Source organism: Lycorma delicatula, chromosome 1 (assembly GCF_047948215.1).
Source record: "Lycorma delicatula isolate Av1 chromosome 1, ASM4794821v1, whole genome shotgun sequence".
Lineage (NCBI taxonomy): Eukaryota > Metazoa > Arthropoda > Insecta > Hemiptera > Fulgoridae > Lycorma > Lycorma delicatula.
The window spans coordinates 337502320-337519115 of NC_134455.1; the positions used below are offsets into that span (position 1 = coordinate 337502320).

At 32.8% G+C, this 16796-nt stretch overlaps 2 protein-coding genes across 2 annotated transcripts in view; one reads left to right on the forward strand and one right to left on the reverse strand.

Moving 5' to 3' along the window:
• Positions 1-22: 22 nt before the first annotated feature.
• On the reverse strand, positions 23-16497 carry LOC142334303 (uncharacterized). The gene is made up of 5 exons (XM_075382228.1): positions 16358-16497; positions 14092-14142; positions 12444-12608; positions 7304-7520; positions 23-643 (listed from the first exon to the last, which is right to left on the reverse strand). Exons 1-5 carry the CDS (start codon positions 16435-16437, stop codon positions 32-34), a joined length of 1125 nt encoding a protein of 374 aa, XP_075238343.1. The 5' UTR covers positions 16438-16497; the 3' UTR covers positions 23-31.
• LOC142334304 (glyoxylate reductase/hydroxypyruvate reductase-like) overlaps positions 16457-16796 on the forward strand; it is a 45481-nt gene continuing 45141 nt past the window's right edge. The window contains exon 1 of the mRNA XM_075382230.1: positions 16457-16568. The gene's annotated coding sequence lies outside the window, so the exon portion shown is untranslated. The remainder of the gene's footprint in view (positions 16569-16796) is intronic.

A 16796-nucleotide genomic window follows, 5' to 3' on the forward strand; every position in this document is an offset into this window, starting at 1 on the left:
TTAAAAACATTTATTAATAAAATATTTTATATTAAGATTTATTTCCTATTTTTTTTCTATCTGGATTTCCTCTTATTTTCTTTACAACTGGTGGCATTAAATTTACCTTGTTTGCAACAGACTTAGATTTTTCCACACCACTTTCATCACATTCTTGGCTATGTCTAGTATCTATAAAGAATAGACTGTCCGTATCAACTAATACTTCACAGTTACTTCCATCTGCATTACCATCATCATCATCATCATCATCTCCACTTTCATACTCATAATCTCTATCCGTTCGTATTCTTTTATGACAGTCAATTGCAGTGTGTTTATTTTTCTCAATCTGAATAAATGACAAATGTGTACTTTCAAGTTTTATGTCTGGTCTTGGTGGTTTAAATACTCTTTGACTTGTGGTTGAACGATGTAAGTATGTGAATTTACATGTATCCAATTTATTTTCTACATTTTCAATTTTCAATGTAGATATCCTTTGAGAACAAAGGATATCGTTATCTTCTTCAATTTCAGGTTCATTATTGACAGAACTATTTACTGTAACCAAGTTTTCTGGCACAGAAAACTTTTTCCCCAATCTTATAATCAATTCAAAAAGGGGATAGAACTTATTTTCTTTTTCTTCAGTAATACAGGTCTGAAAAAAAACCCAGAAAATAGGTAAATAAGTAACCAGTAAATAAGTAAAGATGTTAATTGTTTATAATGCTAGATTTTATACCTCTGGACCTCCTAAAAACAAGAACTATTCGCAGATTAAAACAAAATATATTAAAACCTTTCCAGAATGGAAACCAATGAGAAATAAAAAAAAAAAATTCTATTTCGGCAGTACTTCAAGAGGACTGTTTTGTATAAATGGGATTTTACAAAAATTAAATTTTACTATACTTTATATTAAAATTAAATTAGAATGTTTAAAAATCCAATAAACTGTAAAAATAAAAAAGTTTCAATAAATGCAGTAAATAGATTGTTGTATTATATTTGTCACTACATTCAGCCAAAACGTTTGACAACTACTGTAAACAATAACCCAGTAAAAATTGATTTTCAATTAATTCCACTACTGCCATTGAGTCAAGATCATTGTGATTGACTCCATACTTTTTTTTTATATAAAACTGCATTTTATTAATGTGCTGGATCAACGTAAGATTTACCTTTATTTTATGTAGTGTGACCTTTCTGGCCTAAATTATATTATTATTTTAAGGAAATAAAATCTCAGTTCTCAGTTCTTCATTTACAGAATACTAATGAAACATTAATGAAAAATATGTATATCAAGTAAGATGATTTATGAAAATTGGTGCACTACTGTTTACAAAGTAAAAAATACTCATTTATGCAATCGAAAAAGATTTTCACACAACAGTCCAGGTAGTATCTGTTTTGGGTGAACTTTTTCTATGTGATCGCTAATATTTGCTTTACTGCCTCCAAAATGTCATCAGAAATGATTATTTCATTATGCGCCAGTTGAAAAAGGTGTGCTTAAATTTTTATTAAACAAAATGTAAAAAAATTCCAGAAATATCCATTTTTTTATTTCTCCAATTTTCCTAGATAACTCAATAATTAGAGAAAAAGTAGAGAAGATAAAAGTTCTGTTATTAAATTTTACACACAATATTATCAGTTGCAAATCGAAAATTACATTATTATTGATGCAAAAATAGCAACAACTACAATAAAAAAAAATAAAAAAAAAAACAAGAATTTTTGGGACTTTTTTTCGAGAACTTATATTACACATAGGATCTTCAGATTTTGCCTCAAATAACTTTTTGATATGATAAAGCAATGGGCAAAATTTCAACAAAATCAGTCAGGCTGTTTTTGCACAATAATTTTGCAATCCAGATTTTAAAAAAAAATGAAAAATTTTTCCAAATTGTGTTGAGCCTGAAATAAGATCTCTAGATACACAAAATTTTTTTTATTTTTTATACATTTGTAGTTTCCTCCTCCCCCCCCTCCTGAGCAGGACACAAAATTAAGCATAAACTCAGCTCCAGGGGATGCCTTCACTTCAAACTACCTCAGGAAGCAAGGCCCCGCCCAGGCAGCCGGGGCTCAGCCTTTTTGCATGCCATGCCTCAAATTAGGAGTTCCCAAAAGGAAACTTCCCAACAGGACTCCGGTCTTGACACCTCGTCTCTAGTAGGGAACCCCCAAAGGGATCCTTCACTGGGACTACGGTCTTACATTCCCCCCAATGGCATCTCAAAGGAGTCCCCACCTGATCATTGAAGGTGAAAAACCAAAGCCTCCCATCCCTACCGGGTGGAGCTGTCTCAAAGACACCATAATGTTGCTGTGAAGCAGATACAACTGGCTCCATCCGACACAGTTCATGACCATGACCATTCAACTGGGTTCATGACCATACAACTTGTAGGATGTATATTGAGGCTCTTGCTTACAATCCTTACGTATATGGCCGGCCTTACACACGTAAAACAATGGTCACTTCTATCTGCGCCATTACAAAACTTGGCCCTGTGGCCTGGACTCCAGCTTCTAAAGCAGAGTTTGTCAGAGGCACGTCACATCACCCGACAGGTCACCCACCCAATGCGAACACCTCCATCAGACAGTAGTTCACTCGCAAGGATGGGCGGCACACCTAATGTTGCTACTTGTGTCGAGCCATAAGCTGGCTGCATTGATAAAACATCTATAGCGACCAACTCACCAGTTATTTTACAAATTTCCCTGAGAAACTCATCCTGCGTCGTGAGAGCATCCACGTGGATGGATCCACGACGACATGGACCCTCCTACCATCTCTTCCAGCCAGGTCTCCATAGTAGTGCCCTCCACTTTTCTGGCGATATCTCTGCTCAACTGTTTGGCCGCACTACCATTGGCTTGTATCCAGAGATGAAGATCATACCCCTAGCCCTTCTGTATGGAGAGGACCCTGGTTTCATCTGGTGACACTGATCCTTCACGAAGCGGAGGAAATCAGTGTAGGACCTCCCCTCTGCCTTGACCACCACCTTGGTGGTCGGTGGCCCTGCTGGTTGCTTCTTGCTTTGCGGCATCTTTATTGATGATGGATGCAACAAATGAACAAAATGCCGCTTCCCTACCTGCCTACACATATACTCAAAGGTGCACCTTAAAACCTGTCTGATCCGTCCAGGCAGCCTGTAGAAACAGACCAGTTGATGCTGTTCATCTCATTCAGCAATTGGGGAACTGATCTGCAGATAATAAGAGGCCATCCATGATCCCCAACTGCTGAATCGATTACTAAAACGTAATCTGTACTTCCAAGATCTATCTTACACACATCATCTCCACCAGATAGATTGCGGGTAGTCGATTACTCAACAAGGACCTGACCCACCTCTACCGGCATGAGCCAGGTCTCAAATCCACGGAGCCCTCTGGAACATCATAGCGTTTTGAGGGTTGTCAACCCCAACTGCCATATCAATAATCCAAATGGATCCAACGTTTTCTTCCAATTCTGTAGCATCTTCTATCAGGACCGAAGATTGGAAGACATCTTCAGGCCAGACTGACTCTCAAAACCAGCCGTTCGAGGTCTACATCAGTGTCTTAGATGCTCATCTGTCCATTCCATGATCTGCCGCAGGTCCCCGTCCGGTGTCTGCGAGGCCACATTCTCGTGATGATGAAGTAAGTCTGTGTAGCCTCATCCACCATATCCAGTTGTTCAGACCACCTTGGCTGAGGCCCAACAGGTGTATTGTCAAGTACGTCTTTAAACAAAAGAGCACTCAAACTTTCAAATGAATTTTGAAAAATTTAAATCAGTTAATCAGGAGAGCCTAGGAAATTTTTCAAACATACTTGCAATTTTAACAAACAAATTGTTTTTTTAAAATCTATATCTTGTAAGCTTCTTTCATTTTCCTGTTTTACCTCCAGTAATTACCATTCAGATAATACTTCAGAGCAAGAATGAGGATGATATGTATGAGTGTAAGTTGAAGCGTCTTGTACAGTCTCAGTTCGACCATTCCTGAGATGTGTGGTTAATTGAAACCCAACCACCAAACACTGCTATCCATGATCTAATATATCTTGGAGGCTAAAAAGTTCAAATATCACCCTGGCAAACGCGAATTAATGCTAAATTTTGGTCTGTTAATTTATCAATAATAATTTATTCCAGAAGTTGCACAATGGCGGTCAACTTGATTGGTTACATCTTTGGAGATAATTAACAAATCAAACATTTTTTCCCAAGTGTCTTTCCGACTACTTTTAAGCTGTTTTTTCAAATTAATTTAGATAATGATTCGTGAAGATATTCGATTTGTTTAAAAGCAAACAAATTGCAAGTATGTCTGAAAAATTCCCTAGGCTCTTCTAATTAACTGATTTAAATTTTTCAAATGCATTTGAAAATTTATATGCTATTTTATATGTGATTAAATTTTCAATTATCTAGAGACTTATTTCAGGCTCAACAAAATTTGGAAAAACATTATTTTTTTAAAATCTGGATTACAAAATTATGGAAAACTTTCAGATCGGTTTTGTTGAAATTTGGCGTGTTGCTTTATCATATCAAAAAATTCACTGAGGCAAAATCTGACAGTACTATGTTTAAGTACTAAAAATAAATTCCCATAAAATCTTGTTTTTTTCCCATTTTTTTAATAGTTATTGTTACTTTTGCATCAATAATAACATATTTTTCGATTTGCAACTGATGATATAGTGTGTAAAATTTAATAACAAAACTTTTTTCTCTCTCAATCTTTTCCCTAAAATGAACAGTTTAGAGTTATCTAGGGAAATAGGAGAAAACAAAATGGATAATTTTGCAAATATTTTTACATTTTGTTTAATAAAAATTTAAGCACATTCTTTTCAACTGGCACATAATGAAATAATCATTTCTGTTAATATTGCGGAGGCATTACAGCAAAATTTAGCGATCTTATAGAAAAAGTCCAAATACGCCCATTTTAAAACAGATACCCATTTTAAAACAGATGATTGTACTATAAGTACAATGACTCAAAGATACTATTATTAGAATAAACAAATTTTAGACATTTTTTGAAATATTTCTTTTAGACTTAATATTTATTTTCTTTGCACAACATATTCAGTTTTCAAAGCTTATTAGAAGTACATTGTTATGCTTGATGAAAAATGAAGTATCATCATATATGCAATTAGTTTTAAGTAAATATAACATACTTACAACAAACAATAAAATTATAATGATTAATAGTGTTACTGTCATATTGGACTTAGACATAATTGTTTATCTTTTATCATTTCCGGGGTAGAAGAATCACACGTGACAAACAAAGTTACAGCATAATGAACTTGAATACATAATTCTATGCACAGTGTGTTGAATGCAACAGATAAGTATTTTTTTGATCACAATAAGTTATTTTTTTATAATAAATATATAATACATTTCTTTTATATTAAATTTTTATTACAGGATCTGTAAAAAAAATTCAAATCCTGAAGCATGCTTTGGAGCCCACAAGTTAAAAACATGAACACAGGAGGGATTAAAGTATTTTATATATGGACAGTTAATTCTGAGTTAATAGATACTACAAGAAATTGCCTAATTTCTAGACAGTAGGAGATTTAATGACAATTGGATAATTCTTTCAGAATTTTGTGTAAATAAACAGCCTGACATGTAAACTAATTCTTCAGAGTACTCACAAAAATTCTTCCCTTTAATTGAGTACACAAATATAATTAATGAAACAAGCCATACACAAACTAAATTGAAAAGTTAATTTTCAAGTATTCATAAAAGAAGTTTTAAAGAAATTACTTCTTATTTTATAATTCACAATTTTAAGATTTTAATTTGTAAAAAAATTATAGCTTCAAATCATGATTAAAAATATCTAAATTACCTGCAACAATCAAATAATAATGTTTATTTTTATTTATAAATAATAAAGATTTAGCTATGTTTATATCTTTTAAATATTAACTTGCATTAAGTTTTAATCATATCTAACCTGGACTGAGTTTTGTTGGCATATTGAAAGAAAATAGTTTCTCAACTGCATTATTGAAAATATGTTATACAATTAAGCATAATTGGTTTACACCAGTAAAATAAATTTGTAACTGTCTTAGACACAGAAGTCAGAAGTAAGTTTAAGTTATTAAGCCCAATAACAGTGTATGACTTCATAAATAATTACATCAATACTAAAGATACTTTAAAAAGATAAGGTACGGAAAAAAAAGATATGGTTCAACTATACTCTTCCCTTAATTAAAATTTTTATGATATTTTCTCTTTCTATTTTGTCTTTTTTCCTACTGAGGATTGTAGTTTGGTGTTATCTTCCATACAAGAATTTATTTAATATTTTCTAGTATGTGTGTAATAAGAATGATTTGGCTCATTCTGGCTTAAACTGTTCTTCATTAAAAAATAAATTCCATACCACTTTCAGAATTTATCACTTGCTATTAGAATTTTGTGCCTTCAAAATATCCTCAACACGAATCTTTTGCTTTCATTTTGCATAAAATAAATAAATCTATAGAGGTATGCATATTTATAAATAATGTATAGGATCCTTGTTTTAGTTCTAATTTGAAGTGAAGTTCTTTTTCAATTAAAAAACAAAGAAAGCTATTAATCTGTAACAGATAATGCTGTAGAAATTGAGGGAACCTTTTTCATTTTCTATCATAGATTAGAACTAAGCATTTAAGTTAGATTACAGTTTCAGTGGTCAGTAACAATATATTATGTTAACACAGACCAATATATTATGTACATAGAACACATACATATATTATGTTAACATAGAACACCGATATCCATGTTACTAGATTGTGGATATCGGTGTTCTTTGGTAGTTTGATTTTAGTTAACCACACATCATAGAAATGGTCGACCTGAGAGTGTACAAGACTACATTTCATTTACACTCATACATATCATCCTCTGAAGTAATACCTTAAATGTGGTGGTTTCAGAGGCAACGGAAAAAGAAAACATAGATCAATATACAACCTGGCTTTTTTTAGGCCTAACTAGGTAAGTAGGCCTTAACTACTTATTAAATAAGTCTCAATAAGTACTGAGACCTTAACTGTCATATATACGAAATTGATCTTAGAAGGTAAGATAATGTTTAAGACATAATCCTTAAACAGTTCCCAAGTTTTATCTGTAACAAGTAACTAAAAAATTATTTGATCAAAGTCAAATATTATTTTTACATAAATTAACTAAATGAATAAATTTTACTGAAAAACAAACCACTATTTTTAAGTAAACAATTAACATAAAACTAACATGAAGAGCAAATGCCATGCACGATACACCAAGTGAAGTTCTTGTTATTTTTTTTAGTAAGGGAACAATCAACACTGTTACACCAGAACGAGCAGCTAAAGTGATAACATGATTAACAATTAGACGGGGTGATACATCAGAAGAGATCAAACATGCTGCAACTTGAGACTTTTCAAGTCCACGAGTAACACAATTGACACCAAGAAGCAGTGACTTCCTATAAAATAAAAAATAAATCAATTTTAGACATATTTTCCATTCAATAACTGATTTAAAACATATAATGGTAACTCATTTAGAATTAACTCAATTAGAAATCCCACAATTAGCTCAACGTTTTAATTATCTAACATGAAGACACTCATCCTATGCATTTTTATATCTCAATACATGAACTTTGATGTTATGGAAATACTGAAAAATTAGGCAAACATGTCAAGAAGATGTAAGCTTAATATAATTATATGAGTGTAATAATTGTCAGTGGTAAAATAACAGAATAATTTTTATTTATCTTTATTTTAGAATAATAATTTCAAAGGTTGAGTTTAGGTGGTCAACGATCATGAAGGTGGAAGAGCCTAGACTGACATCTTGGATTAAAATACCCTGTCTGTTCAGAGACACTGAGGTAGCAGCCCCTCCCCTCATTACTGAGCTTAATCTGCACAGCACTCATAACATAACCAGAGAATTTTATATATTACTGGCAGAAATCAAGATAGCCTTGGAATCAGGACTGGATTTATTGGGAAACATTTGGACTGTAAAGAAAGAAAAAAGAAATGGTTTGGAGAAAGACTAACAATAGGAACATGGAATGTAAGGATAATAGAAAACAAATTAGCCTTTGTGCTAAAAAAGAACGTAGGTGTACCCTTCATTTCAGAAATAAAGAAAATGTCATAGTGATGTCAGACAGAACCAATGTGCAAATACGGGAGTAGCAATTTATGTAGCTAAAAAATCTGAGAATAGAATCAAAAGCTACAACTATGTGTCAGCCTGGATATTTAAAATAATAAGGATATTTACATATTAAACCTACTATAACAGAAAACTTTGTTGTTCTACTTCCTTCTTGATACAATATTCAGACTACAATAACTATATTCCTTTAGCAGTCACATATTTATTATCACTGAATATCAATCTAATATCCAGAAATAAAACTTAAGCTTTCTTAGTATGTAATTCAAGTAAACAACATAATGAACATGCAATCATTGGACTTATCAAGGTTTCGGGTCCAGAAATTTTCAGAGAAATGAGAAAAACCCAAATATATGAACATAAGTTTGTATGGTTTATTTTAACATACTTAACAATTACAACTGTAGAAAGGGAGAGTTTTAAATGAGCTAAAAATTAGAAAGAGGATAAATAAATGAATATGATGCGCATAAAATATAAATATTATAGATGTACGTATAGGTAATATAGATACTGTGCTCAGATAAGCCTGGAATATACTGTAGCCATGGTGATTGTCTGCAGAACAGTTTTCTGTGGAGCACTATGGGGTGACTATATTATTTTTTTACTAGGTGGCTAAGATTGCCAGCAGTTGTTACAATTAACAGTTTAGTGTAAAAATATTTTCTATCTTCATCAAGAAAAGGTATAATTTTTATAAAATGGCTGCCATATTGAATGTGAAAATAGATCTGAAGTGAATGAGTACATAAGCGCAGGAAAGATGTCCTCTTGACAGCCTTGTCAACCCGCAAGGGTATGGTAATTGATAAGGATCATGTCCTTAACATTTAGCTGAATGATTTGCTCCCACATGACACTATGGTGGATGAGGTTTCATACCACCAGCGTGTCAGGCGGGAAGTTGTGATTTTCGAGACTGACTTACAATCTTCTGAGATCATTGAGGCGGAAGTGCGCCAGGTGATCAGTAGTATGGCAAGACACAAGGCTCCCGGATGTGATTGTATCACAGCGGAGCTCCTCGTCCGAGCGCTTCCAGTAGTCCTTGGTCCTCTATAGAATATATAATAGGTTGCTCTTCGCTGGCCACTTTCCAGAGTGTTGGAAGCGTGGAGACTTTGTGTTGTTGTTCAAAGATGGCGACAAAGATACTACTGTTAATTCTTCTTACCATCCACTAATGCTCTTGCCCGTGATTGGCAAGGTTTTGAAGAAGGTCCTATATTTGGGTATTAATATTAGATTGGCCACTGATCATTTGCTAATGGACAACCAGTATGGTTTCCGATTGGGTAAGAGCACTGAGGATACTAAAGGTGATGGATAGCTTCCTCCAGTCCACATAAATACGTATTAGGAATTTTTCTGGACATATCGGGGGCATTTAAGAACTTATGGTGACCCTCTGCCCTGTTTCAGATGCAGAAGCATTAGTGTACACGAAATGAACTAGAAGTGCTTTCAAGTTATTTCAGCCATCGGACCATTTCCATGTGTAACGGCGGCTGGGAGATCATCATCTGAGCTGGAATTATCTGATGCCAGCAAGACATCCTCTGTAATTTACTGCGGAGGATCAGAAGGATCCATTTCCAAGGCATCAGAATCCGTTGAATTTGACATTCAGGCTTTAGGAAGATGGAGAAAGAAGCAAGAAAAGATGGCCTAATATAATTTTATGATTTTGAATTTTAAATTATTTTCATCGTTTTTGATGAAATTTCATAAGAAATTGTTTGTTTCTTTTTAAGTGTATTCTAACGTGTTAAGAATTGTTTTTAATGTGTTATTTTTAAGTGGTAGGCATGACCATGATTTGGTTTGCCGATGTTGGGAGGAGTGCTCATCCCTCTTCTCAGTTGTGGATCCAGGTTGTGGGGTGGGTTGCTGTGTGCCTAGCTCTGCTAAAATCTTGTGCCACACAGCATGAGCCATTCATTTCAGCCCTCAGCAGAGATTGTCCTGACGGTAAGACTTTTGAAGCACTTACTGCTACGTGGAAGCCCTGGGATGTTAGTATCGTGGGTCAGGCAGAATCTGATTCTCCCTGGCCTGAGTTAAATTTGTGGGAGGTGGCTGACTGGGGGAACCCAGGAAGGATTAATGATTTGGGACATGCCCAACTGTTTCTCTCTGCCTGCACCTTATGATATATTGACTGACAAAAATATAAGTTACGGAAGCAACACCATCCAAATTTTCTGTGACAGAGGGTTCACATAAAAACTCCCATCCAGGAGAACCTGTGTCTTTGGAAGTGAATAAAAGGAAGAGTGCCGAGTTCAGTGAAACAAGAGAAGAAGATCTGAACTAAGTGTTGACCTAGTGCTTTGGACCGATTTCAAAACATCTGGTGATAAAAAAGAAAGATGGGGATTTTTCTAAAACTAGTCCTTTTGTGAAAGCTCAGTGGATGACAGAAGCTGCAGGAGGACCAATAAAAGAGACCAAGAAGAATGCTATGGGTTTGTTTGTGAAGACTGTCAACAACTGACAGTCATCACAGTTACTGAAAGCTACAAAGATAGGACTCACCGACATTAAGGTTGTAATGCATGGTACACTAAATTCCTCCAAGGGAAATTTTGTGCACAGGGATCTTCTAAACTGAACAGAAGAAGAGATCATCAAGGAGCTTAAAGAACAAGCAATTGTTGCATGTTGACTTCTGAACACCCAACGTAACGGAAAAGTTGTACCCTCTGCATACCATGTTTTAACATTTAGCAAACCTTAGTGTCCTGAGAAAATTAAGGCTGGCTTTCATAAACTGGATATACATCCTTTCAACCCGACTCCATTATGGTGTTTTGGATGTCAGAAATTTTCGACAAATTGCGGCAAGATGCACTAGGATACATTACATTTGGATGACCCTGCAAGGATCTGCCGGTTTGTATTAACTGTTCTGGAGATCCCTTCTGCTAGATTGCAAAACTGTCAGATCTGTAAGGAGGAAGTAGCAATACAGTAGGTAAAGACCATTCAAAAGGTCAGCTACTTCAAAGCCAGAAAAACTTTGCTTAGCAGATCACCAAAGCTTACGTCCAGTGATCAGGTTGCTGGGGCTTCTGCAGCTTCTTTTAAACCAAAGGACGTAATTTCTGAACTGTCACCAACATTGGCAAGCATGATCGAACACATCATCGATCACAAATTAAAGACTCAACCAATTAGCAAAAGTAATCCAAAGCCAATGAAGAAAGATGTGAATGTCTTTACACAAAAGAAAGTTACACAACTAAGGAATGAACCTTCGACCAGTCAAAAGGTGAAGGAAAGAAAAATGAAAATGAAGAAGACTGAGCTAAAGTAAAGATAGAAAAAATCCCCACTCAGGGACCTCTGAAGCCAGAAGTAAAGATTTTGGAAAAGGAAGATTTTGAAAAACCAATTATGGAGCCTCTGAAAACATAGAGGTGAAAACAATGAGAGGGTGAACATTTCTGGTGCCCCGTACGCTTTAGCAAGGGATGCATAGAGTCTCAACTGCAATGCACTGCTGACATCATCTGATGCCGTGCAAGACATCCTCTGTAATTTATTGCGGAGGATCAGAAGGATCCATCTCTGAGACAATCTTTTGAAATCATTGAGGCCTTCAGGAAGATGGAAAAAAGAAGCAAAAAAGGATGGCCTATAGGTAAACCGAGGTGATAGAACTTAAGATGATGTTAGTTTTTACACGTTTTTATATAATTATTAACTTAATGTTTTAATTTTTTTTGACATTTCGATAGAAATGTTTTGTGTTTTAAGTGCATTTTAACAAGTATTGAAGTATTTTTAATATGTTAGTTTTATATGGCAAGAGCCCTTCAGACCCTTGTCATCTTGTGTTTCTTTGGGGCTTGAAAAACCTTTGGCAAGACTATTTGTTAGTTGATCTCTATTGACAAGACTATTCTTCTGACTTGTCACTATTGATTTTGTCAGGTGGAAATATTCTTCTTTTTTTTTTACACTGATTTATACATTCCTAACTTCTCACTAAATCTCTGGGTAGAATGTTTACTTCTTATATAAACAATACAATAAAGAATATTTGTTGTAGGTGCTAAGCCCCCTCCTATATCCCCCTCCTTATCCCCCTCCTTACTGGTATTGAAATAAGTAAAGTTATGTTATGACACAGCATTTAAATACTTTTTCCTTTATAAGATTAAATAACATCAATAGTTTCATAAAATCACTTTCCTACCTGTACAGTTTTGCATTCTGCAACTCTAATTCTGATTTCTTATGTAACAATTTCCTCTTTTGTTTCCAAAGTTCTTGGCGTTTAGCTTTGTCCTTTTCTTGAAATATCAACTTTAATTTTTTTTGGGTAAGAAATCCTTTAGGTATAGCAGCTAAAGGTAACAATCTATAAAAATAATTAAAAATATAAAATTGAATTTTACAAAAAGAAAAAATATAAAAATAATATATTTACTAAATAAAATATATAATGCACTGCACATATAAAAAATACAGAGAATAACCCACGAGTTAAAAATAAGGTCAACATAAAATTTTTATTCTAAACACAGATCCAACCAAGCCACAATTAAATAGCTAAATCTACAACTACAATAACATTAAAGTATAATACTTAGGCTTGAAAAGATCTGGATTTTTCTCAAACTTCCTATCACTGTTCACAAGCCAAATTTGATTTTTGTTATTGCACAAAATCTATGTGATGTTATATGTGTAGAGGCAAGGAAAATACTGTTAATTGTTTCTTATTGTAAACTACAGTTCATTTCTTCAAGATAATCTTAAGAACCACACAACTGGTATGAAAAACGTTTACACATTTTTAAGATTTATTTCTTTAGTGACACAAACTAATTAAGTTAGTTACCTTTTGAATCTGATTGTACAGGATGATTGATGTATGTCACTGGAGTCTAAAAAAATTTCAAAATCCTTTTACTTCCTCCATAGATCTCCATTTAGTCCTTTAAAATGTGAAATATTGTGATATTAAGATTTTTCTTTTTCAAAATGCATTCTACCTTTAGAAAAAAACAAAATTATCATGAAGCAGGAACGATTCAGCCAAATTAACAAAAATTGAAATACTGTAACATCAATTTTCTTTTCAAAATTTTTTTTTTTTTTTTAGATAAAAATTTGAAATGATGTGTGCAAATGTTTCTGACCTTCTTGTCCTACCAGCGGTTCTCCTAAACGCCTCAACATCCTCATTGCCTTCATTAAAAAAAAACAAAAAAAAACTAATTGACAATAATCAAACTTTAAAAAAAAAAAATTAATTGACAATAATCAAACTATTCTGTTTTAAAAAGTAATCTACTTTCAGAAAGACCGTAAAAGAGGAGGGTCATTCAAGCTTTCTTCTCCTCAGAACTTCATGCCCCAATCAAGTTGCTTAACAACTGAAACTGGAAGAATTGAAACAGATTTAGAAATGTGTTACATCATCAGAAAATGTAAGAATAAAACACAACAGGTTAAGTAAGGACTTCTTGGCCACTGTGCCCTTCTTTCTCCTAACTTCCTCAAATATAAAAAAAATTAATTGGTGGTATTCAAACTGTTCTTCTTTAAAACGTTTGTATCTTCAGGAAAAACTTTTTTAACAATAGTGTCTGAGAGGTTCTGACCCTCTTGCCTCCAAAAGACCTATAGCATCCTTGCCCTTCAAATAGCAAAAATTTAAATATTGTGACGTTCAAATTATTTTCTTGCAGATTATTAGACATTCATTAATTGTTAATTATAACAATATAATTACTGATATACACATTTTAAGTAATTAATTTAAAATTTATTTTCATAATGAGAGAATGAAAACAGACTTTAAAATGAATACATATAAGAAATTACAAAATCATTACCTTTCTAGATGTTCTGTCACAGCATCAGCATCATTTGAATCAAGCAAGGGCCTATAAAAAAAATCATTTCATTCATTAATTTATAAAGAAAAAAAAACTTCTGCAAAAATATTTATATAATTTTTAGAAATTAAATTAATAACTTAAAAGTTTTCTAACTTAATCAAGTAATATGATCAAAGAAATAATCAATAAAATCAAAAATAACTCTCACAGTGAAATGTAGATAACTCAACAACATTAAAATCAATATATAATCTTGTTTTTTTAGTTTTTCTTGATATTTCTAAACCAGCTTAAAACACTATGCATCAAATTAGATCAAAATACTTCTGTGCAAGTATTACACAAAAGAAAATTATATCATTATTCAGATATCTCTACATCTAGAAATCATGAGACCTTTCAAGCCTTTGAAAAGTAAAAAGGTTAACTGATCCCGAGCTGAATTCCAAGTTACCTTTATATGATTATTATTTCAAAAATCGTTAAATTTCTTACAAATAGCTATGCATTTAAAAGGATTTCATTAGAAAAATAAGAGACTTAAAAGAAAAATTCTAAATATTATAACTGTAGTTAGAAAACAGAATTTTATATGGCTCCTTCATTAGTGTTGTTGCAGTAATGGTGCAAAATGGTGTTTCATCTTGAAGTGAATATCCTTCTTTAATATTTCATCAAACAGTATAGCAGTATATTTGACATTTACTGGGTATTAATTCAGTATGCTGATTTTGTAAAATTTGCAATATTTGTAAATTGAATACGGTTCAAGAGTATTGAGATCATTACTCTTATGTGCTGTATAATTTTTTTATTAGTGAACAATAGATTTGATTTCCCAGCTGTAAAAAAATAATATATAATCTGAATAAAAGCTGGAATTCAAATACAAACAACTCACTGTTGACAAACAAAAAAAAAGTACATTAACGGCTTCCTTTGCCAAATCCAACCTACATTGGACTAGTGGTGAACTCGTCATGGCAAATCAGCTGATTTTGAAGTCAAGAGTTCTAAGGTTCAAATTCTAGTAAAGGAAGTTACTTTATATGGTTGTGAATACTATATCATGGATACCTGTGTTCTTAGGTGATTGGGTTTCAATTAAACACACATCTCAAGCAGGAATGGTCGACCTGAGACTGTACAAGACTACGCTTCATTTACACTCATACATATCATCCTCTGAAGTAATACCCTGTAGTGGTTCCAGAGGTTAAACAGAAAAAAAAAGTGCCAAATCCATTTTGAAAATCATACTGCAAATCAACCAAAGCTACAGATATCTCTAGACCACCAAGTTGGTTTAACTATTTTCAATAAAACAATTCATAAATAAACTTTAAAATAAAAAAGGTTGACAGTTAATTTAAATAATAAAATGTTTGTAACATTTAATAAATATGGTTTTAGAAGATCCTTTCTAGAAAATAATTCGGTATCATTGTCAACAGAATTGCGAGGGTCATCATAACTTGTAAAGTGAGTAATAATTATAATTTCTAATGAAAATTTATGTGCTCTTTTCCTTGTTACTACTGTACTATAGTCGGTACATCACAAATTTAAACTTTTTTTTGTAAATTATTATTTTCACAATTTATTAAAATAATTTAAAATGTTTAATTATATTATGTTTTAGTTCACTGTCCTAATTATTGAGGTGAAGAGTACATTAATGTGAAGAGTAACTTTCATTTTTCATGTACTGAAGGCAGCAAAAATGATTCACACTTGTAAATTGTAATATGCAAAGATAATATCTGTTTATAACAACTGTATATGGAAAAGTGTAATTCATTATATTCTGTATAAATTTTACTGAAACAGATGTAAGTAAATGTGGGAATTGCAATGTTCTGCTTAATTTCAGTTTAACATCACTGATAAATAAAATGCAGACTGTTTACGAATGTCTACTTCAATTGTACTCTTTCAAACTCTTGTTCTACTTATCTTTAAGCAATCTTGGTATTTTGTTAATAAAAACGTAAAACATGAGACTGAAAAAGACAATTTGATTTTGGAAACAATGTAAAAAAAGGTGATAGCAATCTTCCCTTCATACTATTCTCTTAAAAGGGTATATTAAAAATCAAAGCTAGCTTTGCGGTGCCAAGAGGTCTGAAAATATTGCATACCAGAAGGAAGATGTAATTGAAGTCTATAACCACTCCAATTTTTAAACTACGTTCCTTAAATTTATAAGGTTAAATTACGCTAAACTAAAGGAAGTAAATATTCATACTACAGCACTCACCAAAATTTATCATAAGGTGTAGCTAAAACGTTTCGTTGACCAATAGCACTACGCTTCTTTTTTGCAGCACTGTTCTTCATTATTATGGAATGTCAACATGTGCAAACACGTAACCTGCAATTGACGGTACTCAAGCGTGGTGGCGGTACCATAAAATCTGAACTTCTCATCAGCTGTTCGAAAAAAGTTTTCAGCTGTCCGCAAGAAAAAGGTACGTGACTTTTCTTATTTTTGTTAAATTATGTTTTCAGACTATAACAGTTTTAATTAGTAAATTATCAGTTGTTTTAAGTGGCTTTGAATAACATTTAGATTACAGATGGATTTATTCAAATGTTATTCGTAACAGTTTCAGTTTAAAGGTTATCAGTTGTACACTTATTTTAGATATCTTTTTTTTACTAAGACTTTACCGTCAAATAGGTTTTTTAATCTGCGT

Coding starts and splice junctions, on each gene's coding strand:
- LOC142334303 (XM_075382228.1), bottom strand. CDS start 16,437: ATGAAGAACAGTGCTGCAAAAAAGAAGCGTAGTGCTATTGGTCAACGA. Junction 14,143..16,357: donor ACACCTTATGATAAATTTTG/GTGAGTGCTGTA, acceptor TTTTTTTTATAG/GCCCTTGCTTGATTCAAATG. Junction 12,609..14,091: donor GTGACAGAACATCTAGAAAG/GTAATGATTTTG, acceptor TTATTTTTATAG/ATTGTTACCTTTAGCTGCTA.